At 43.1% G+C, this 25,345-nt stretch overlaps 1 protein-coding gene across 4 annotated transcripts in view; it reads right to left on the bottom strand.

Moving 5' to 3' along the window:
* LOC310772869 (sodium channel protein type 2 subunit alpha-like) overlaps window positions 1–25,345 on the bottom strand; it is a gene marked incomplete at both ends in the record, with an annotated part of 73,170 nt that overhangs the window by 6,923 nt on the left and 40,902 nt on the right. For all 4 annotated transcript variants that reach the window (XM_083632809.1, XM_083632808.1, XM_083632811.1 and 1 more), the window contains 8 exons: window positions 1,830–1,971; window positions 2,553–2,606; window positions 5,582–5,860; window positions 6,974–7,096; window positions 8,781–8,954; window positions 9,085–9,239; window positions 14,980–15,121; window positions 21,503–22,027. In XM_083632809.1, coding sequence (XP_083488935.1) covers window positions 1,830–1,971; window positions 2,553–2,606; window positions 5,582–5,860; window positions 6,974–7,096; window positions 8,781–8,954; window positions 9,085–9,239; window positions 14,980–15,121; window positions 21,503–22,027 — 1,594 coding nt within the window. The remainder of the gene's footprint in view (window positions 1–1,829; window positions 1,972–2,552; window positions 2,607–5,581; window positions 5,861–6,973; window positions 7,097–8,780; window positions 8,955–9,084; window positions 9,240–14,979; window positions 15,122–21,502; window positions 22,028–25,345) is intronic.

Genomic DNA, 25,345 nt, shown 5'->3' with positions numbered 1-25,345 from the left:
GCGCGTGTGTGAAGGTGTGTGTGTGTGTCTGTGTGTGTGTGGGTGTGTGTGTGTGTGTGTGTGTGGTGCAGGCAGGGTGTTTCTTCTCAGTGACTCAGGCGCCCGGGGTATTCTCAGTAATCCGTGACACCAACAGGTTCTGGCCGTGCTACAGTACATAGAATGATTATTCATGAGCGGCGGTGCAGATCTCTCAGTTACCCACAGCTGTGAGTCTGCTTTGGTTCCATCCAGGGACTTTTCCACTGCACAGGTACTGTGCCATAGGTGCTGGGCCTGGCTATGGTTTGGATCGGTAGCCCTTGGTTTTCCATTGCAATTTTGAACATATGGCCCAGAATGCATAATGTACAGTATAAATACTGTAACTACTATTTTCAACATCAACAGCAGGCTTGACGGACCCACTGGAATTTTGTATTTTGTATCTCTTGAAATACTATTGCATCCTAGCAGGGAGAATGCTGGCCAAAAATTTGGGGCATTTGAAGCCAGGTTTAGAGGAATAACTCATTTTAAATTAACAGTTGTGATGTCATTATTCACTCTTAACCACCAATATTTGATCATTTTCTCACTCACTCCTATGTCACCACCTGCTCTCAGGGCTTGAAATTAACTTTTTTGACCAGCAGCTACGAGCAAGATTTTCGATTGTTATTAAACAGTATAATTACAATATTGATGCATCACATCTTACCTATAATAGTAGCTGAGACCAAAGCCGTGTGAATCTGAGATTGCTCTCTTAAGTCTGTGTCTGTCTAAACTCGCGTCAACAGGGGGCTCTCTCTCTCTCTCTCCTTACCGCCGGACCGGCTAAACCCGGAAGTGAAACCCGGAAGTGAAACGCAGCTGCCTGCATTCCCCCGTTCGCGCTGCCTAGCAACATACCATAAACAAGGAGAACGCCATGCATACTCTCGCGAACATCTCTCGTTATATTCTAACAGGTTTTTTGGAAGTTATTTTGTGGTTATGGGCGAAGTGGCTGCTGCAAACCGTTTCATTTCACTTCCTGATCTGCCCTGGCCACAGAGAGACTAACACTGGCCGATTCACTCGGGGTTCAAGCGAGACTACTCTGCGTTGGTCTCGTCTACTATTAGAGGTAAGATGTGATGCATTGATATTAAATTTAGACTGTTTAATAACAATCGGAAATCTTGCTCGTAGCTGCTTTAAGCATAAGTATCAGTAAGTGGCCAGGGATGATCAAAGCCTGTGTTGAGGGTCACACGAACAAAAATGCACTCTTGAAGCTAAATAAATCCAAAACCAATGAGTTAATTATTTAAATGTCTACTTCAATGTAGCCTTTTAGTCATAAAGATTATTGAAAGATATTCCATATTCCAGACTGAAATGCTATAACAGAAGTGGAGTATTGGCCAGAAGGACATGAACATTTGGACACCTATTCAGCGGGTATCTTGCATGTTGCGTTCAGGTGCACTGTAAAAAAAAAAAAAAAAAAAAAAAAATGCAATTCCATCGCGGGCCACACACGCATGCGGCCCGCGGGCTGTATTTTGCCCATGTGTGGTCTATAACAATGTTTTTTCTCTCTCCTTTATTCATTCATGTTTTAGGGTGATCAGTTGAATTCCCAGCAGTCTGATTATTGATTGCCAGGTCTCGTAGAATAGATGTGATTAGCTAGGATAAGCTATGGCTTTCAGTTGATTGTGAATGGTTCAGGCTTGTTATTATCCTAGATCTACGTTCCTACTGAGACACTTGGTAATTACTAGCCAATGAGTGCCTGTAGATCATATTTTTGTGTCTAAAATGCCGTCTGACTGAGTGTGAATATTACTAAAGGCTACTCATCTTTTTCTTCTGCTGATTGAAGTTGTCGATGATGACACCGATGAAGAGGTTCAGTGTGAAGAAGGAGCCAAAGATGATGAAGATGACAAAGTAGAGGTACATGTACAGGTTGACTTCGTACTCGGGCTGGTCCTCCAACTACAGCAACCACACAAGAGAATCACACTGTTAACTTTCCTAACTGAAACATTTGTGTACGTCAACCTGCTATGTGAAATTAAAGAGCTGAAAAGCAGCATTCATATTTGTTAGACAGTCTGGTAAAAGGGATAACAAGTAGGCAACTGTAAAACAACACAAATCAAGATCAAAGGTTGTTTTTTGGAGACAGAAAAATCTGATTACGGTATGTAAGTTTAGAGATGTTGAATAATGCCTTCAATATAACAAACACCAGTTTTAGGATCACTACATACACTACTTATAATTTGTTAGCAAAATAGGCTTGTGCATATCTTCTTCAACTATTTTGAGATTTCAATGTATGAGACATCATTTGAAAGCTTGCAATCTGCCCTTTCATAATCTGTAAAAAAAAAAAAAAAAAAAAAGGACAAAAAAAAGGACAAAAAAAAAACCTTGGACTACTTGTTTCCCAAAACATTTATTTTCTCTTACACTGATGTTGAGATCATGTGCAATAAGACTTCGATGCAAAGTGTATTTTTCTGCTTCTAAATGCTCATTTACAAACCCCTAGGTTAAGCAGAGAGACTTACATTGCGCGAGTCCACAGCTGCGTACATGATGTCCATCCAACCCTTAAACGTTGCCTAGGAGCAGACGAGAGAAGACTGTCATTCAGTCTCCGGGGATGGAGGACTGACAACCTTTATCTGTTTTTCTCAACAGTCAAGCACCACTGCTTGGCCCTCATTTAGACGATTGGAGAGTTATTTTGGTCCAACTTTGACATTATGTGTCATGTGTAACGCTGTGCATAGTGTGGTGGCCTGCAAAAACCCTTCACATGGTGATTTTCCCCCATATTTCCGTAAATTAGAAACTCTCCCCTAAGCATATATTTTTGAATGACTGAGATAGCTCTCTCAGATCAAAGGTTAAGAGTATTTAAATCTGTTATGTGTAAAACATGAGAAAAATGGCTTTAAACATTCCACAAAATTCCATTTTCTACAGTAGCATTCCACCAAAACGATAAAAATAAATACTTTCCCTTTTGTTGTACTAGGTCGATTCCTAGGCTTGCCCGCTGCGTGGCCTCGCCCGCCCTGCAGCTCGCCAAGCTGGACCTGCAGCTTGCATACACAGCTTGGCCGCTGTGCGGCCTCGCCCGCCCGACAGCTTGACCGCTGTGAGGGCTCATTTGCTCCCTTGACCACCCTGCAGCTTGACCGCTGTGCGGGCTCACTTGACCACCCTGCAGCTCGCCTGCTGTGCGGGCTCACTTGACCACCCTGCAGCTCGCCCGCTGTGCGGGCTCACTTGACCACCCTGCAGCTTGACCGCTGTGCGGGCTCACTTGACCACCCTGCAGCTCGCCCGCTGTGCGGGCTCACTTGCTCTTATGACATCACTGATGACCACTGGGGCGGAAGCCATCGTCTCCATCTGGTTCCTGCCTGATTCTACGTACTTATACTCCCATCACTTATATAGCCTCAGACTGCTGACATCACTGATGACATCATCACTGATGACATCATCACTGAACTATAGCCTCAGCCTTAGGGCAATTAGGGCAATTAATCTGCCCATCTGCCCTAATTAAAAAATCCAGCTCCGTCAGGTCACCCGCACATGTGCTCTTTGCCCTAAAAGTTTCAGCCCGATCGCAGGTAAAACGGCATAGCTGTGGCCGGCACAGAAATTCAAACAGATAGACAAACAAACAAACACTGCCCACATGCTCCCTTTTATAATAGGATGAAAAAATTATTCACCATGATGTACTACAGAGAGGAAAGTAACCAAACCACTCAAAATCTAAAAATACCTGCAAAACTGATTTTCGACCTACTTTGGCTCATTGCCAACAATGTGTAGCAGCGACATGTGAAGGGCTCTCCTAGATATATGAAATGCTAATCTATGATGATGACTAAGTTGCAAGATGTCAACAGCTCTTAAAATCTTCATAAAAACACTCTCCACTACTCTCTACTTTGTCACTCCCCCACAAAATGCCTATCATTCAGAAAGTATGACATGGTTTGAGGTGTGCTTGACCCATTTGGCATAAAAAAGCATAAAAGAGACAACATCATTTGTAAGATTAGCAAAGCCAAAGGGGAATAGGGTGGTCCAATCAGTAATGATGTGCATCAGCAACTCTCTCCCAAAGGTAGAAGCCAGAGAGACTAGGTTTAATCTGCTGTGTCATAATCACGCAAAGCCTGCAGCTTCTCCACTGACATTGAATAGGAAGGAGGCTGTTACAATACAATACATTACTAAGACAAAGTTTGCCTGAGCTTTTACCACCAAGACAAGTGAGGATTTTATTGTAGTAGTGCTATCAGCTCCAAATGATTAGAAAATACCTTTACTTCCAAAAAACAATTAAAGGTATTTCCAAGGTCATCTGCTCCGTCTTTTGTAATAGTTGGGGGGCATCAATATGACATCAGAGATTAAGGGGCGGGACAAACTCCTCTTTCTTGTTTCTGGCTATGGGAGACAGTTGCGCTACTGTACAACAAGAATGACATGTCTGCCATTGCCTTATTGCCTTATTCCTCTTCCTAACATACAGCGAGCTCTGGTGTAAAAGAGACAATAATTGTCCAGATACAAGCGATGTCCAATACTGGGAAGCAGGACGACCCTCGCGTCCAGAAACGCCCCTATGTTGAAGGTGGAGTAGAAATAGAGCCAAGGCGAGCGTTTTTTTCAATTCAGCGACATGTCGCCCAGCCTGTTCGCTGATGCACGGAGCAAGTCAGGACAGCTTCACTTAGAAAAATTTAAACAATCTGATGTTCGACCGCTCGCTCGTTTGCATCGCGTCCAGTTAGGAATCGGTGTTAAGGTCACCATAGAGATGCCATAGATGTGTGGACACCAAGAAAACCAAATAAATTATTTTTCATTTCAGAGCAAAAGGAGGAAAACATCAACAGGCAGTTATTGATGGTGACCGCATTGAAGTTGTAAATGAATACAAATACCTACGGATATTAATTGATAGAAAACTGTCATGGGATTCAAACACAGGTGTCATTTACAGGCAAGGATTACAACGATTATACTTCCTGCGGATGCTCCGGCAGTTTAGAGTGGACAGACACATAATGATTATTTTTTACTGTTAATTTATAGAGAGTATTCTCTTGGTTTTTCTCACTGTCAATAGCTAACAAGAACAAACTCAATAAGGTTGTTAATATGTCTAACAGGATCGTAGGCCACATATGTGTGTGTGTATGTAATCAGTATACAGTATATATATATACATACTGTATAAATATATATATATATTTATTTATTTATACATTTATTTGTCGAACAACGTGATTGCGAAATGCGTTGTTCGCCAAATAAATCACAATGTTCGCAGTAAAGTCATTCCAGTGTGCTGTGGTATTATTTTGAGTTTGATTCTTTATTTTTCATGCAACCGACCAGCACCTGATCATTCCACTGGTTGTGCGTGGGCAATTCTCATCAACATTCTCACATTTGGGTCTGACAGATTTTAGGGCCAGACATTTGGCCCTAAAATAGACTAAATTAGGGGTCCTTGATATGAAAGAGTTTGAGAATCACTGACTTAAATTACACTCACCACTTGCAACAGAGCCAGATAGCCGGCGCCGACGTTGTCAAAGTTTATCTTGACGTTCTTCCAGCGGGCGGTGTCATTGACTGCCAAGGCCAGGCATTCAGTCATGTTGTTGACGACACTGACGGGGAGGATCTCGTTGGTGGTGGTGTTGACACAGTGGTAGTACTTCCCCGCGAACAGGTTGACGCCCATGATGCTGAAGATGAGCCAAAAGATGAGGCAGACCAGAAGCACGTTCATGATGGAGGGGATGGCCCCGAGCAGCGCGTTCACCACAACCTGGGGAGGGGGAAGCACACGGCCCAATCAGCATCCTTCTGTTTGGCAGCCGCAGATCCTTGTTTGCCAAATTATAATGGCTTTTGGGTTTTGGATAAGTGGCCATTAACAATCATCTAATCACTTAGCGTTTACATGACATGTTTACATGACATGTGGACACCAGATTTTATGGAGCTCTTTAACCAAAATGTAAAGCTATGGCTTAGGGAACAAGAGCCAAGGGTGATGTTATTTGGGCTGGAATAATGAACAGTGTATTAACAGTATATTAGTCAAAACTACACGTACATTCAATATGTGATTTTCAGCACACGTAAAGCTCTTCACAGCATACATATCTACAAAGAATTTAACAACATGACAGTTGGAAAGAAGAAGATGGATAGGTGTAAAAGTTAACATTTGAGAGGTAAAAAAGCAAAACAGAAAAAAACCTTAGAGAGGCGGGATGAAGTCACAACATTTTGTTTGACTGTAAATGAAAAAAGACACACAACAAAGAAAAGAATTACAGGTCAAAGGCAGCACACAAGCAATGTCAGAAAACAATGCTGAGAACAGCTATATACACAATCCATTGACACAATGCGAAGAAAGTCATGCAGATAGAAGAAATATAGCTCTGGATCACAAGGGAAAATGATCAATCTAGAGCTAGGAATCAGCATGGATTCTATCAGTCAGCCGCCTCAGAGCTTTAAAAATATATTTTGTTGTTTTTGTCTGCAACAAGATGTCAGAGTTGACATTGAAGATTATACAACAAGACCCACAAGACCAATTCCCTCCAACACTTCACATCTGAGGACAACAGGTCACTAAATAAACTGTCTCTCTAGCTTTACAGAGAGAGGTCAAATAAAAAGAACAAGACTAGAAAAGTACAACTCCATGAGAAAATGGGTGGGCTAGCTGAAAGCAGCAGGAAGTATGCTTGCTTCTTCAGTATGCAAGGTTATCAAGTTGAATTCAGTAGAAGGCGGGTTTTTTAAAGTGTTTACAATTTGACCATGCCAGCTTTCAGCTTGCCCACTAATAATAATAATAATTATAATAATAATAATTATGCTACAAGCGGTTGTGTTTGGGTGTTTTGGCAGCTGCCCTTACCCTCATGCCCTCAAAGCGTGACAGGGCCCTCAGGGGCCGCAGAGCTCGCAGCGTCCGCAGAGATTTAATGGCGGTCAGCTCAGAGTAGCCCATAGCGTTGGCTACCAGGCTCACCAAGGACACCTGACAGAAGACAGTGATGGAGACAACCAGGGCAAAAGGTGAGGCATGAACAAAGTTGCCAGTGTTACAAGATGGCTACAGCAGATATTCACACTTCAAAACTAGAGGTGCACTCAGAGAGTCCAGACCTCCGCCAAGTCCAATGCTCTGGTCTGCTATGATATGCAAATGTTGAGAGGCTGATTGGAACCTGAACCCTGAGTGACCCACGCACAACCCCCAGCCACTCCCCCTACCCACCCCTTGAACCCCGCCCCTCTACAACCTGGCTATCCCTAGCTATGGCCCCTTTTCACTAGCCCTGCCCCTTCCCTCCCCCCCCCCCCCCCAACACATCCAGCTAGCCACTCTCCCTATGCACCCCTCAAATCCCGACTCTCTACGACCTCCCTAGCTATGACCCCTATTCACTAGCCCCGCCCCTTACTGATCATGCCCCCTCCTACCACCCACATTACCCTAGTCACTCCCCCTACCCACCCCTTGAATCCTGACTCTCTAGCGGTTTCTCAATGTTAAGGTTAATTTCTTGGCAGGATGCTTCCTTCCTACAGAGGGCATTGAGAAGCAGCGCAAATTACCTTCTTATCCCTAACCCCGCCCCTTCCTTGATACCCACCCACATCCCACTAGCCTTTCCCTTTGCCATGGATGTATTAAAAGAACTGGATAGGGGACGTGCCACGCCCACCCATGCATTCGGACGGAGGTTGCTCACTGGCGCATGAAGCCATCATGGGGGCTTTTTCTTCCTGGTTTTACATCCTGACCATGCGGTCCAAGGCGAAGTGCGCATGTGTGCCATGACGTATTCCATGATGTCTCCCACCCCTCCCACCCATGGATTGTATTACAAGAAGAAAATACCCCCGTATACGGCTCTTAGTGGCTTCTGAAGAAAAAATGCTCCATAAAAAATTAGTTGATAATTAAAAGAGTCGTTTTATACTTTGAGTGACACCCGGAAAAAAATCCACTGGGTTTAACAGCTGCCGGGGTCCCCATGCAAGTGGATGGGAATTTTCCTTTTTGGGCTGCATGGCGTCACGTGACTTGCAATACAGAGCTTCGCCACCATGTTCAAATTGCTTCACAGCCCAGCGCTATTGCTGGGGGCTTGCCCTTTACCCACCCCTCAAGTCGAATCCTGACTCTCTACGACCTTCCTATCGCTAGTTACCTCCCCTTTTGCCTAGTCCCTCCCCTTCCTTGACCCGAATCACATCGGGTCCTGTGCCCAAATTTAATGGCTTCTTCCTGGGCCCATGCTACACCCTTCCACCAAGTTTAATGGAAATCAGTCCAGTAGTATATTCATACTCCTGCTAACAGACAGACAGACAGACAGACAGACAGACAGACAGACAGACTGACTGACAGACAGACAGACAGACTGACTGACTGACTGACTGACTGACTGACTGACAAACGGCACCGAAAACATAACCTCCTTGGCGGAGGTAATAATTAGCCAATCATCTTAGATTGGAAGCTCTATTTTTATGTTGTCATTACGGCAGATTGCTGAAATATGAATCCATACAGCTAACTTGATACATACGTCTCTGAAATATGAATCCATACAGCTAACTTGATACATACGTCTCTGAAATATGAATCCATACAGCTAACTTGATACATACATCTCTGAAATATGAATCCATACAGCTAACTTGATACATACGTCTACAATGAGAAAGTCCAGCCAGCACCAGGCGTTGGTGAAGTACTTGACAAAGCCATAGGCGACCCACTTCAGCAGCATCTCCAGGATGAAGACATAAGTGAAGACTTTGTCTGCATACTCCAGCACTGTTTTCACGGTCCTCCTCTGCTCGATGTAAATGTCCTCGAAGGCCTGCACAGAGAGAATGAAGAGTTAAATACACCCCTAACTAATTTTAATACTTTTAGAGACTTTCTCACTCACTCACTGACTCACTGACTCACTGACTCACTCACTCACTGACTGACTCACTCTCACTCACCAGTGCTCCACTGCTGAGCAGGATCATGAATATGATGAAGGACTCAAACCAGTTGTGTTCCACGATGATAAAGCAGGTTTTCCTGAGGTTCCACCAGGTCTTCCACCGGCCCTCGTCCATGTTCACCTGGCAGCACTGGAACCTGCTCACACAGCCTGGAGGCACGGGGACATGTGAGGAGAGAGGAACCCGACACAAAGACAGAGGAAGGCAGAGGCAAAGACTGGAATCAATAAAGTTCACCCTGGATCCATGTCCACGTCACCCTGAGTCAAGTTTGCGTATGACTCCACGTCATCCGCAAACTCAGAGCGTTTTCTGTTGCCTCCACCTCTTGTTACTACTATCGCATAATTGAACCCATCCTTCTGTACTGTTCCCCCTGCTTCTACACCATGTTGACTATCACCAGCCAAAACAAACTCATCAAGTTCACTCATGTTGACTATCACCAGCCAAAACAAACTCATCAAGTTCACTCATGTTGATTATCACCAGCCAAAACAAACTCATCAAGTTCACTCATGTTGATTATCACCAGCCAAAACAAACTCATCAAGTTCACTCATGTTGACTATCACCAGCCAAAACAAACTCATCAAGTTCACTCATGTTGACTATCACCAGCCAAAACAAACTCATCAAGTTCACTCATGTTGATTATCACCAGCCAAAACAAACTCATCAAGTTCACTCATGTTGATTATCACCAGCCAAAACAAACTCATCAAGTTCACTCATGTTGACTATCACCAGCCAAAACAAACTCATCAAGTTCACTCATGTTGATTATCACCAGCCAAAACAAACTCATCAAGTTCACTCATGTTGATTATCACCAGCCAAAACAAACTCATCAAGTTCACTCATGTTGACTATCACCAGCCAAAACAAACTCATCAAGTTCACTCATGTTGATTATCACCAGCCAAAACAAACTCATCAAGTTCACTCATGTTGATTATCACCAGCCAAAACAAACTCATCAAGTTCACTCATGTTGACTATCACCAGCCAAAACAAACTCATCAAGTTCACTCATGTTGATTATCACCAGCCAAAACAAACTCATCAAGTTCACTCATGTTGATTATCACCAGCCAAAACAAACTCATCAAGTTCACTCATGTTGATTATCACCAGCCAAAACAAACTCATCAAGTTCACTCATGTTGATTATCACCAGCCAAAACAAACTCATCAAGTTCACTCATGTTGATTATCACCAGCCAAAACAAACTCATCAAGTTCACTCATGTTGATTATCACCAGCCAAAACAAACTCATCAAGTTCACTCATGTTGATTATCACCAGCCAAAACAAACTCATCAAGTTCACTCATGTTGACTATCACCAGCCAAAACAAACTAATCAAGTTCACTCATGTTGATTATCACCAGCCAAAACAAACTCATCAAGTTCACTCATGTTGATTATCACCAGCCAAAACAAACTCATCAAGTTCACTCATGTTGCCTATCACCAGCCAAAACAAACTCATCAAGTTCACTCATGTTGATTATCACCAGCCAAAACAAACTCATCAAGTTCACTCATGTTGACTATCACCAGCCAAAACAAACTCATCAAGTTCACTCATGTTGACTATCACCAGCCAAAACAAACTCATCAAGTTCACTCATGTTGATTATCACGAGCCAAAACAAACTCATCAAGTTCACTCATGTTGACTATCACCAGCCAAAACAAACTCATCAAGTTCACTCATGTTGATTATCACCAGCCAAAACAAACTCATCAAGTTCACTCATGTTGACTATCACCAGCCAAAACAAACTCATCAAGTTCACTCATGTTGATTATCACCAGCCAAAACAAACTCATCAAGTTCACTCATGTTGACTATCACCAGCCAAAACAAACTCATCAAGTTCACTCATGTTGACTATCACCAGCCAAAACAAACTCATCAAGTTCACTCATGTTGACTATCACCAGCCAAAACAAACTCATCAAGTTCACTCATGTTGATTATCACCAGCCAAAACAAACTCATCAAGTTCACTCATGTTGATTATCACCAGCCAAAACAAACTCATCAAGTTCACTCATGTTGACTATCACCAGCCAAAACAAACTCATCAAGTTCACTCATGTTGACTATCACCAGCCAAAACAAACTCATCAAGTTCACTCATGTTGATTATCACCAGCCAAAACAAACTCATCAAGTTCACTCATGTTGATTATCACCAGCCAAAACAAACTCATCAAGTTCACTCATGTTGATTATCACCAGCCAAAACAAACTCATCAAGTTCACTCATGTTGATTATCACCAGCCAAAACAAACTCATCAAGTTCACTCATGTTGACTATCACCAGCCAAAACAAACTCATCAAGTTCACTCATGTTGATTATCACCAGCCAAAACAAACTCATCAAGTTCACTCATGTTGACTATCACCAGCCAAAACAAACTCATCAAGTTCACTCATGTTGACTATCACCAGCCAAAACAAACTCATCAAGTTCACTCATGTTGACTATCACCAGCCAAAACAAACTCATCAAGTTCACTCATGTTGATTATCACCAGCCAAAACAAACTCATCAAGTTCACTCATGTTGACTATCACCAGCCAAAACAAACTCATCAAGTTCACTCATGTTGATTATCACCAGCCAAAACAAACTCATCAAGTTCACTCATGTTGACTATCACCAGCCAAAACAAACTCATCAAGTTCACTCATGTTGATTATCACCAGCCAAAACAAACTCATCAAGTTCACTCATGTTGATTATCACCAGCCAAAACAAACTCATCAAGTTCACTCATGTTGGTTATCACCAGCCAAAACAAACTCATCAAGTTCACTCATGTTGACTATCACCAGCCAAAACAAACTCATCAAGTTCACTCATGTTGATTATCACCAGCCAAAACAAACTCATCAAGTTCACTCATGTTGACTATCACCAGCCAAAACAAACTCATCAAGTTCACTCATGTTGATTATCACCAGCCAAAACAAACTCATCAAGTTCACTCATGTTGATTATCACCAGCCAAAACAAACTCATCAAGTTCACTCATGTTGATTATCACCAGCCAAAACAAACTCATCAAGTTCACTCATGTTGATTATCACCAGCCAAAACAAACTCATCAAGTTCACTCATGTTGACTATCACCAGCCAAAACAAACTCATCAAGTTCACTCATGTTGATTATCACCAGCCAAAACAAACTCATCAAGTTCACTCATGTTGATTATCACCAGCCAAAACAAACTCATCAAGTTCACTCATGTTGACTATCACCAGCCAAAACAAACTCATCAAGTTCACTCATGTTGACTATCACCAGCCAAAACAAACTCATCAAGTTCACTCATGTTGACTATCACCAGCCAAAACAAACTCATCAAGTTCACTCATGTTGCCTCCAAAATCATCCACTCCCCCACACCCAACCTGTCAGACATGAATGATAGTGCCATTACACGCTTCGTACTTGCAATAGTGAACACCACCGATCACCCACTCGACCCACACTTCACACTACACCGCCATCAGGCCATAGATACAGGTCACTGAAATGAAGAAAAGCACGTTTTGCCAAAGGTTTTGTACATTCTTCTATATCTCTGAACAAACTTCCCCGTTGACCTTGTATAGATCCAGACCTTACTTACCTTGTGCTTGTGTCATTATGTACTGGGATACTGGTGGGGGGAGGTGGGGGTCAATGGTATGTGTTTATGCATCTGTATGGTGGGAGCATCTATGTTCTGAAGCATGTACAGTACTGACTGTGAAAACAAATATCGACAAATAAAGTTATACTGTATCTATCTATCTATGATTAAATCAGAACAAACCCTTTCTACCTCTCCTCTGACTCAGGGTTCATGACCTGGCACTTCTCTGTCATACATAAACATTCTAACAACACATCTATTGGCATCTGTTGTCTGGGCTTTGTGGGTCTGACCATTGTTTACTCCTTATAGACCCCTTATATGACTACGTCACACTGACATCACGCAGCGTCGATGCGCAAGACGGAGGCAGAAAGACAGACTCCGCGCAGCCCTGGCAAGTAGTTTTTCAGTGGCTGGAAAACTATTCGAGCAAGACATGTCTTCGTGTTGTGCAGTGCGATGCCAGAATCTGAAAGCTATTGTAGCAGAGTATTCGGGTCCGCCTATTCACACTTGGTTAATAAAATAATAAACGATACAGCCAGGCTGTAACGTTATAACAAGCTTCTCCTCACATATCCTGTTCTACGGCAACTCGAGGGAACATACACAGCCTCGCACACACGCAATAGAACACAACACAATACTGAACAGTCTGTTACACTATCAACAAAGCAAGGACTAAAGTTTTACCGAATCCCGTCAACTCATACTGCTTTTAATGCTAACCGTAGGTGTCTTTGGTTGCAAGCCGAAAGAGGAAATCGTTAAAAATGCCCGACTTTGCAGTGCTCACTCATTTCATATCAGGTAGGCTAAGCTGTAGCTGTAGGCTGCTAGTAACAGCCACATCGCTCGGTTAGTTAACAACCAAGTAACGTTAAATAATGTCATTATTGAGTTGAACTGATTGGAACGAGGACATCATTAAAATGCCCGACTTTGTAGTGCTCATTTCATGATCAGGTAAGCTGCCTGAAGCTGTAGGCTGCTCAGCCACATCGCTCGGTTAGTTAACGACCAAGTAACGTTACATAATGTCATTATTGAGTTGTGTGCATTATCAACATAACAATATATCTTTGCAAGTTACAGAATAATTATCTACGCTATCCCCAGTTATAAAGGAATGCACGATATGTATCGCTGGCCACTCTAGGCTTGGCCAATTGACAGCGCCAGTGCGTATGGGTCTGTAAGACATATCCCATTAACCAACGTTAATTTCGATGCATAACATTGCTTATCACTAGGCGATAAGCTGTTGTAGTAAGCCGAGAACTGCATTTTAAAACTAAAATCTAACTGTGTGTTGCAGATGAGCACAGAGCAGTCCTGACAGCGGGGCTGGTACTGGGCATGGGCTGGGCATTGGTACTTTGCTTTAAACTTGATGTTGGTTTAGCACCACCAAAAACCACCGGGAAGGCGCATCCTTTCAAGATCCAAAACACAGTTCTCTGTGTCTGTCAATGCTGGGCTCACGGCTCCAAAGTTGACAGCTGTATAAGGGGTCTATTGGTTGTTTGTAATTTTGGCGATCTATGAAGCTTTGAATTGAAGCTTATTCCGCTGTTACACTGCAAAGTAAGTTGCTCTGGATAAGGGTGCCAACTAAATGCCTGGAATGTAAATGTAAATGAACAAATTGGACGTTTAGTGGTTAAAGGGCCGTAGCCTGGGAAGAATAGCGGATAGGAAGGGATAGGAAGGTGGTAGAGAGTCCGGATTCGAGGGCTCGGTAGGAATAGTAGCTGGGAAGGAAGGGGGGGGCATGGTGTAAAAGGTTTGAGCTTGTTCCTTTATTGTACCAGTGTTTAACTTTCCACTTGGCCCTCCGTTCCTGTTAAATGTTACGCCATGAGGCTCCTGCCTCCTCCACAAGCTTTTCATTTATTTATTCCACCTCCATGAGTGCCTGCAGAGGCATTTCCCAATTCAAAATTGTGGTGGAGGTGTGTCAGACACAATGTCATTTTACATTACAAACCGAGAGAATCTCACAGACTCCTTTTATTTCTGTCCTACTAAGCAATTGTATTCACTGTTGCGTAGTGTTGGGTTTAACAGAGCGGTGCTAAGTGCGAGCAGTTAACTCGATTTCCTTTACGTCTTGAAAAGTAGGCTACTGTGTGCGGAAACATTTCACCTCACACCTCACACGCTCTCCCCCGTTTCCTTCCTAGCATCCTCTCTGCGTAGCACCCTCGCATCCCCCTCACCCTCGGTGAAGCAGGCCTCTGGGTCCAGCGACTCCTCAGGCTCCAGCTCCACTGACCCATCCACCCCTTCTCCTGGGGGCCGGATATCCACTGTGCTCCCCTCCGAGGAGCTGAGGTGCTGCTGGGGCTCCACATCTAGCTTCTGCATGGAATGAGGAGGAGGAAGAGGACAAAGTTACACTGAAATGCCTGAAAGCACAGGAGTCCAGTCGTTACAGGAGCCAACCTTCTGAGCTGGTTATTATTGTCTCTCCATTCACATGTACTCCAGTGCCACCACTGTAAATATCTTAGTCTGGAGACTAGGCACTGTAATAGCTCACAGAGTTGGGCTCATTAAAGTCATCGTCATTTTCATCATCACATGCAGCATCGATCAAATGTACCGACAGGCTTTGATATTAGTTTGATCTGGTAGCTCAAATCAGATGACGTGGCAACACATGGCATGGGGAGATGGGCCTTACAGAAATGCACTGTGGGTACGTTTGATGTGAGCTCAGTTTGAGGAAGAGTGCATGCAGTATTCCAGTGCAGTGTCAATCCAAGCCTGAAATAGTACCAAGCAGAACATGTGCAAAAGTATTTTCATGTCTATTGAAAAATGACCCAAGATCAATTGAAAAGTTGTCTAGAAATGATCCCATTTCTAAAATTGCTTTTATAAAATTTCCCAACCCTCCAACCTATAACCCACCCACCAAAAAACTGCTGAACATTTTCCACAATGACATGAAAACACGTTATTTCCATTCCTTGAAAGCAGTGTACAAGCTTCTTCTGTTTGTGTTGAAGTAGACGGGTAACCACATTAGCTTACCAGCAAAAACCAGTACTGTGCACTGTTTATAAGACAGCATGTGGTCTGGCTGTTTTGTTCCCGTGTGTAAAAGATGTTGAATTAGCACTCATGCATACCCAGAAAACATACAGGACTAAGTGTGGTACTCAATGATTCTCATCAGTCTTCTCAACGATACGCAAAACACATGGTTATGACAAGTGTTGCTTCTGTGCGTTGAGCTGGTTTTACTCGGTCCCCCTGCCAACAACAGAATTTTGAACCCTGGCATCACTCATACCTCTTCTGAAATCCTAAAATGTAGGGAGCTCTCCTTTTTTGCAGTTGTGTACATAGAAACATCATCTGCATAGAGTCAAACTTTTGTCTACGGTTTGGTATTGTGAAGCTTCCTGTCTGTTTTTCCTTGGGCAAACATGGTGTTGTGTGTAGGGCCATATGATTTCCACAATGCAGAAAAAATGTACGGAATCACGCATTTGGAAGTAAAAGTAAGCCTAATTATTGTAGTAACCTAAATACATGATTTCATAATTGTAAAATAGGCCTTGAGAAATAATTCCATTTTTGATTGGGGTGTTTTGAGAGGGGGGTCGGTCTTGCGTGGGACCCTTATGTCACCTCACAACTTGGTTGTCACTTTGAGAAACATGTTGAAGAGGCTGTCTGAGAGAGCCAAGTCATTAATCAAATGCAAAAAATCGATCCGAGCCCCTAACTTAAAATGAAAATGGAAAAAATTTAATTTGGGGGGGAAATAAAACGGAATTGGGAAAAAATAAATCAATGGATTTCATATGGCCCTAGTATGTGGGCTCATGTCTGGTGTGTGGAGAACAGGAACATGTCATCCTAGACAGTGCAGCAGCTCTGATTGCCGTGGGACCCAGCTAATACGGCATGGGAATGATGGAAGCATGCTGCTCGCATGTACATACTTTTCCGGGAAGGTGTTTCCCTCCCGCTTGCCTTCTTTCTCTCCCTCAGTACGTGACCCATTTACCTCTTCTGGATAAGGACCACACACACACACCACACAGGCACGTAAAAGATATAGGCTGAGGCCTACTCAAATATTGAGTTTCTCCATAATATAGTGTAACATCATCAGGTTTAAATTTTGTAAGTCTACTCACATTTGAAGGAGGAAAAAAAACGTAATTAATAGGGATGCACCGATATGAAATTTTCTGGCCAATACCGATAACCGATATTAACATTGCTGCTTTGGCCGATAACCGATATTTACCGATTGTCAATATGATCTGTATAAAAACAGATTTCTATTATAATCCAATTTTGTACAAACTGAAAACCACATGTAAACACTGTGAATTTGAAAAAGTAATGCATTTCGTTATTGCCAAAACATTTGGAAAAGACCATAAATCGTAGATTTACCGCATTGTTTCCTTTGTGAAGATTTTGGCCAATACCGATAACATTGCAACATCGGACCGATGTGATATATTAAAAAAATGACTAACATCGGCCGATACCGATATGATTGCTGATATATCGTGCATCCCTAGTAATTAGATTGAAATTATAGAATTGTGCCAGATTTAGAATAGTGCAAATACTGCATCATGACAAACTAAATCTGATTTAATATAATTTGCCATGTGTAATCTATTTGTATTCATTCATCATAATTTGAAAACATCTCCTTTGGAAATGATTCTGTAATGATCAAATCTTTCATCATTCCACTATTAGGCTACTCAAGTATGACAGAAAAGGGACAAGTATGTGATGTGTGTGTGTGTGTATGCATGCGGGCTATGAACCAGACAAATGAATTTGATCAAGCTCCAGCAAAATTCATTCATCCATTCCATCTCTCTGTTTTTCCTCGTCCTCCTCCACTTCTACCTCTCTCCATTCATTCTCAAGATGCCAATCAAGTCCCAAAACCAAGCAATGAGATCAAAAGCAAAGAACATGTTCGATGAGTTTGTCTATCAATGGAAAAGGTGGTGTCGCTCATTCCTAATGGCTTGTAACGGCAATACAGCCTGATGCTTGAAGATAGATCATGAAGGGGCAGAGGGAGAACTCAAAGATTACAGCATTGAGTGTGCTGCTGTAGGGGGAGGGAGGGGGGATATAAAGCAAGGGGTGGGAGAGGGGGTCGGAGGGTGGACCAGGCAAAAAACGAAAACGGGCAATCCATTGAAAGTATGAGAAAAACATGTTGTTTGTCTGTAAATGGCATAGGCAGTCCTCATGGTTAGTGCTATGGTACAATAAAGTGGTCTTACAATTCTCCTTTCATTGAAAACCTTGAGAGCGTCTGTCACACAGCTGCAATAACAAATGGGGGGTTAAAGAAAGTAAGTCATACTGTACACACCAAAAGCCAGGATACAACCTCATGTCTCCTTTCACTCGTCAGCCACAAGGCACAGTGGGGGGAACAGGTTAGCCACAGACAACACAAACTCCAATCTAGATAGCCTGCAAAGTACAGTACATTCCTCAGGCAATACAGTGGGACGCTATGGAGTACCGCAGGAATGAGTCCGGAAGAGCTGGATGTTGGCACTTCCGGTTCCCTCGTCTAAAAGGCAATGGGATTTTTGCATGGAGATTTCATTTAAATGGCTCCAATAAGGTCTGTGTTTAATAAAAGTGTATGAAACTGCTAACTTCGTCTTCAGGAAAGATGATCTTCACAAAATGAGGACCACTTTTATGACTTAAAGATCACATTTATGCTTCAAAAGTCATAAACGTTGTGCTCATTTGTGAAGTAATTCTTGCTGAACACGAAGTTTGCCGTTTTATAAACTTTTGCTAACCACAGACCTTATTTCAGACATTTAACCAAAATCCCAATCCAAAAATCCCTTTGAGATGAAAGAACTGGAAGTCCAGGGACTTCTGGCTTGGCCTACAAAAATATGTTATCTCGGCGGTACTTGTTGTGGACACCCCTACTCTCCCTGACACACAATAAATGCATAGCTCGTTTTTTATTAATATCTCTTATTTGCTTCAAGGAACCCCCACAACCAATAGGCAGTAGGTGCAAAACATTCAAGATCTGTTACCTAGACAGAACATTCCTAGAATGGCTGCTTCACTGCTAAAAAGAAATGCCCAGCCCTTGGCTACAGGGTGTGAAGATCAGCAGTGACGTGATCGAGGCAGCATTGCCCGGTCCATATTTGGAGCAAGTGGTGTCATGGCTAGAAATAGACTCCAGCCAGGGTTGTTTTGAATCGGAAAGGAATTGGCACCACGCCCACAGTGGCAGGTTGGTACCACCGGGGGGCGCATTCCCAAAGTTCTGTCAGCATGGCAACACTTACAGCAAACCCTGGCTTTTGCTCTGGAAGAATATGAATTAAAATTTCCTGAGTATAATGTGTGTAAAATTATAAAGAATTTGATTTTGTTGTGTTAATAGTTTTGTTTAAATTAGTTAGTGGTATAGAGTTGTTCATTTTGGTTCTGGCTTACACTGGGAATTCATTTTGATACACTGTTACTCAGCAATATCTGAAGCTAGTTTTAAATTTCCTCACCTCACTAAATCTCAAATAACTAGTTTGTCGTTTCATTAGCATTATTTTAATACAGGACATTTACATGGGCAATGGGCATACACTTCACTTCCTCCAAAAGGCTGGAACGCTGAATTAAGCAATATCTTCAACAGGTGTGTGTAATAGTGAAGAGCATTTACTGGCCTGTCTGTTAAGTCAACCATGTAACACAGAGACACTGACACACACAGCAATGAGGAGTACATATAGAAACTGAACCTGCTACATATAGGCCCAAGACAAAATGGAGTTATTTGTCATGCCTGGTTATTGTCTTGCCCTTTCGAACAGGGGGAAGAAAAACTACAGACGATTCCCTCAATAGCATAGCATGACGCATAGTGTACAAATGAGTCAGCACAGATATAAATGGCCTGCATTTTATATTTTCAAACTGATTGACTGTCTGAAAGGGCCTGAAAAGGTTTGCTTTGCTTGCATTTTTCTTGACATCTGGATGGTGGCCCTAATCAAATTTAAAGGGGACCTATGTATGCTTTTCCATATTTTGTGTCATACAGTATAATACTGTTGCAATGTTGGATGTTCATAGTGACTTGGCCAAAGTTTCAAATAATGAGCTAAACATATGTGATAGTTACCCCCATTGCCTTTTCATGTGCCAAGAACGCCATTGCCATGTAAAAGCAAGACACTAACGCAAAAAAGGTTTGCTGTTTTATGCAGGGAGCTTTGCCGTGTAAACTGGGCCTTAGACTGCTCTGAACGAGACGTTACGACAGTTGAACGATGTCAGACAGACCCTGATTGCCTTATATATAGTCAGCAAACTGCTCCAGCAAACCTGCACTGTTCAAATCCATACCCAACCAATGGGATCCTATGGAGCCAGCCTTGAGTGAGTCACAATTCACTCTACCAGACTTTACAGGCTGCACCTTTTACAAAATTCACACATTTTAAAACTGACAGTTTACACAACTTTGACACTACATACATATATTATACATCAAACCATTCAACTACTTCTGCTTTCACTCACAATGCCAACATATAAGGGCTGTGATGTATAGTTTTTGAGATATTAACGTTTGTTTGACACTATGGGCTCTATCGTCACAAAGGCAGTAATTTTGCGTTAGCGCCCGTTTTGCGCTGGAATAACGCCACACAAAGCCCTAATTGTGGGCGTGTCGGGCCGCTGCGCTTGGCGTCATCTCATGCAAACCTCCATACAGTATAGGCGTATTTATGCCCAAAACAGTATTCACACGTGTGAGCTCATGTCCAATCCACTCCCCTTAAAAGCCACAGTCACGTCTGTGACAGCAGCTTCTTTCTTGCTGAGTGCCGTGGGCAAGCAGAGGGACAGAGTGAGAGAGAGAGACAGAGAGAGGGAAGCAAGAGAGGGGGAGAGAGAGAGAGAGGGGAGAGAACGAGAGAGGGAGGAGAGAGGGAGAGAATTGGAGGATGAACCTGTAGGGTCGGGAATTATGTAGCCTATTAAAACCATGACAAATTCTCATTTTTAAATCAAGGTGTGTTTGTTCTGCAATGTAGGCTATAGTTGAAAATCAACGTGGCATTCTGAGGAGGGAACAGTGTGCGCGCGCGAGGTGTTGGAGAGAGAGTGACATCCATGCCGTGCGTAATCCAAGCGAGGATTTCCTGCACTGCGCACTGAGAATACTGTGTGCGCTCAGGTGTATGCCTGGCGTAGTGGGGTTTTTTGCGCGAAGACCTGCTTATAGGTGGCGTTAAAATTGAGAGCACCAAAGGCCCTTTTTTCTAACACCCAACACTTGCGGGAAGCAGATAATAGGCTAAGAGGCGCACGGACACGCCTGGGCCACGCCTACACCTGTGTCTGCGCTTAGATTCCAGCGCAAAACTGGATGGTGGAGGCAGACGATAGCTTAAGACCCAGGGAAGATAGCATAAGAGGTGCGCAAACGATAGCGCCGTACGAGGATAGGGCCCTACGTATGTGTTCCACTCTTTTTCACAGTAGCTGTCAGCTAGCCTAAACAACTCAAACGGAGCGTTTCAGGCAGAGGCTGAACTGAGGGGCTGCATAAAGAGACAGATAAAGGAAGGAGTTTCTTGAACTATGAATCATGCAGAGCTATGATAGAGGTGGAAATTAACATAATAGGTCCCCTGTGTCCTTCTAACTGCCAGGGGAGTGAGTCATCTTTGGTCTTACCTCCTTGCTGCCTTCCACGTCCGACGAGTCGCTGCTGAAATCCTCTGTGTTAAGGTTCTCAAAGTCCGACTCGCCCACAGCGATGGGCACCGTTACTGTGAGGGTCGGGTTATGAATGAATGACATGTAGTCACATTCTTCCATGGAGTACTTCCGTTCACCAACTCCCACCCCGACCACCAGCCCTCCTCCTGGCCGCCCGTTGCCCTCCTTCATGTACACCCCGCTGGGGTCTTTGATGATCTCCACTGAGGTGTGGTTGGAGATGTGGTTGGAGTTGCCTTTGCCGTTGCTGTGCAGCTCATCCAGGGGCTTGCTCTCCTCAGGCAGACTGGAGCCTTTAGCGCCCCCACCAAAGCACAGGCTCTGGAGGAACTGTCGCACCATGGACTTGACAAAAGCGATACCCCGCTGGATCCGGCCCACGGCAATCTGCAGGTTGTTCATCTCCATGTCGTCGTCAGTCGCCGCCAGGTTGTCGGCGCTGAATGAGCTCAGAAGGAGAGCCAGGAACAGGTTCAGAACCTGGGCAGAAAGGATCATCAGGGAGGGCAAGTTAATTCAGCTAGACTTCAACCACTTACCAATTAGGGGTGGGAATCGTGGAGTAACTCACGATACGATATGGTCACGATACTTGGCCCTCGATAACGATATTATCACGATACAGCGATTCTGCGATAATCGATATATTGGAAGAAATTGAACCTACGATACATCACGATATCTGTGTAACTGAAGAGAAAAAAATACCCCTAAAAGGCAAGAAGCAGGTATTATGTATTTATTAGCAGAATTGACATTAACTCTCTCAGAGTTCACTCACTCACTACCATTTTCGATACCACGGAGGAAACGTTACACATTAAGTCTTGTTATTATTATTATTAAAACAAGAAAACCTATATAACCTACCTACCTATTGTTGGAATTGATCCAAGTTTCCTTAAGGTCAAAGTTCCTCCTCATAAAAGCAGGAGGGGAAAATGGTTTGCAGACAGGTCCCCTGTCCCCATTTGACATTTCTGCTGAGGTCACACACAAAAGTGTCGACAGTTCAGTTATCTAAAAGTAAGATGGACGTTTATTTCCATGCCTATTGTGGTTAAGAGGTGTTGCGTCGTCTCCCGTCTCAGTAAAGGCGTTGTGGTTAAGGTGCCGTCTTTTAGTCCCCATGAAGACATAAAGAACAGAGGTTAAGCATGCATGGTTTAACCACAGGGTTTTTCCACTAGTTTAGTTATACGCCTGTGACGCATGATATGCATTTTGAGAGCTGACGCCTGTGACGTATGAGATGCTGAATGTGTGTGTGTAGGTGTGTGCACAGGATGTTCTCTGAGTGTGTGCGTGTATGTGTGTGCGCAGGACGTTCTGTGTGCATATGTATGTATGTGCACGTACACAGTTTGAGCCACCTGTTTGCACACCCCCCAGGAAGATAAGCACCCAATGAGAATAGCGAAATTGGCAATCTGCATACCCACACATGGAAACTCCCCTATTAAGATCCAGCCTCTAATTTGATTGTATATAAACCACTGCTTGATGAAATAAAGATTGCTTCTTCATTGGAGGAGACCTGAACTTCAGTCCAAGACTTGTTGTCGTTTGTTCTCTTTTCACTTTCACTCTCCACCAGAATTAACGAACACGGGAAATTGAGTCATCTTTGATTGCAATCCTTTTTCCATCTAATTGATTGGTCAACTTTGCTAATTTCTAATAGTTGGTGACCCCGACGTTTTCTGTGTAGGAGGGACTTCTGTCCAGCCGCTGGACATCAGATCTTAATAAGGTGGCCACCTCGTATAAGGTAAGCGGAGCCTATTATTGAATTCTGCACTTTTGGATATGTAAATCAAGAGATCTGATGTTCAGAGGTTGAGATTGAAGGTAGGAATGTGAATTGCCGACATTAAGTCTGGAGAATAAATTATATATAGGACATTTTTACCTAACTGAGTAGGAGTAATAGCCTAATATTCCAGGGATAGTGCGGGGGTTTGACCAAGCTACGGGCTTGAAAGACAATCAAACACTAGGAATAGTTCCAGGATAGCGCGGGGGTTTGACCAAGCTACGGGCTTGAAAGACAATCAAACGCTAGGGACATAGGGACAGTTTCACGGGAAAGTGTGGGGGTTTGACCTGGCTAAGGGCTTGGAAGATGATCAAGCACTAGAAACGTTTTTCTGATAATCTGTAAAACTGTATTTGTCTAACCAATTACTGTGGAGGGATTTCAGAAGTCTGTTGATAGTGCTCTAAGTTAGCACTGACTCTGAAACTGTGTGTAATTGAAAGTGATATTTAAAAGAACTGTTAGCACACGCTAACGAGTGACTATCGGTGTTGCACGGTCACAGTGTTTGGGAGAACATCCTGGAAAGCATTTCTGGATGGTTCTAAAACCCTATACAATCGAGCGGTGAGAGCTGGTTACCGAGGTATGAAACAAAGTGTGAAACTCGGCCAGTAACCAGTAAACTCACTAGAAGCTTCTTGATTGAACACTAAGGTTCTGAGCATTGCGACTCAAAATCACTTTCATTACTGGCGTGTGTCAAGCCCAGAGGTTGCAGGGTTTGACCAGGGAGGGCACAGAAGAGGTCCTCAGAAGCTGGAAGATAACTAAACAACTCTGGCAGGAGAAATAAATAGCTGTGCTTAGTAATTATTTCTTAAAGAGGATAATATTTAGAGCTGTTTTTCCTAAAGCGCGAGAATGTGGGGTAATAGGAGAGTACATTTAAAAATGACGACATAAGTTTTTTTTTGAATGTGAAAGTGAAATTTGGCACGCTGCTGTGTGTAGAGTGAGTAGTTTAGCACACACACACACACTTGGATACCTTAAGTTAGGAGTCTAGCCGAAATAACAGATTCTGACCAGTACATACCGGTGGCTTATACCCTACGGTGGGAATCCCTTGACGGGAGCTGGCATCTGTGAAAAGGCCCAAGACTCCTCTCTTAGAGTACGGCGTGGCGTCTACACTCATAAAAATAAAATTTTATTAAAATTTAGAATTCATCCAAATTTATTTTTAATAATTATTTCACATACCTCATAACAGAAGATATATTGTGCCAAAATCTAGGGGGAAATAGAATAGTACAAAGAGTAGAACGATTGAGTCAAAATAATTTGTTCCTTACAGTAGTGTCAGAAAATAATTTTTTTTTAAATTCTTCTAAGTTTAATTTTATAAGTATTTCCTATACCTCATAGTATTTAGATATATCGTTCCGGGATCTAGGGGAAAACAGGATTGTAGAGAGGGTGGAACTGAGACAGTCCGAAGGTCCGACAGTCCGAAGGTCCGACAGTCCGAAGGTCCGACAGTCCGAAGGTCCGACAGTCCGAAGGTCCGAAGGTCCGATAGTCCGAAGGTCCGATAGTCCGATAATCCGATAGTCCGATAGTCCGATAATAGTCCTGGTATAGACAATAGGATTCCATTGCTTGTGTGTCTGGACTGAAGCAAGATGAACGAGGAAAAAACTCGTTAGATTTAGGATCAAAACCGCAGGGAGATTGAAGTACATTTTCTGTATAACATAGAGGGATAAATAAATTGTGTAATTAGCCACACTCCTGGATTTGGAGAGGGAGTGCAGTTGGGCTCAAAGTGACAGTTCGATTCTGACAAGGGACGCCTTGTCAGAGTAAAACTGACAATTGACGGGGGTGAAGTGATTTTATATGCCTGCCTTGATAATTTTTATTAAAATAGGGGGAGTTTTAGAAACCACAATAACAGGGTGGCATGTGTGGAGTATTATTCATTGCGAGAATGCCACGGTAATCGGCTATTTTGAAACACATTCAATAGAGAG

Source organism: Poromitra crassiceps, assembly GCF_964638095.1.
Source record: "Poromitra crassiceps genome assembly, chromosome: 3".
NCBI classification, from domain to species: domain Eukaryota; kingdom Metazoa; phylum Chordata; class Actinopteri; order Beryciformes; family Melamphaidae; genus Poromitra; species Poromitra crassiceps.
The sequence above is the reverse complement of the archived record's forward strand: the minus strand, read 5'-3'. Positions and strand labels throughout refer to the sequence as shown.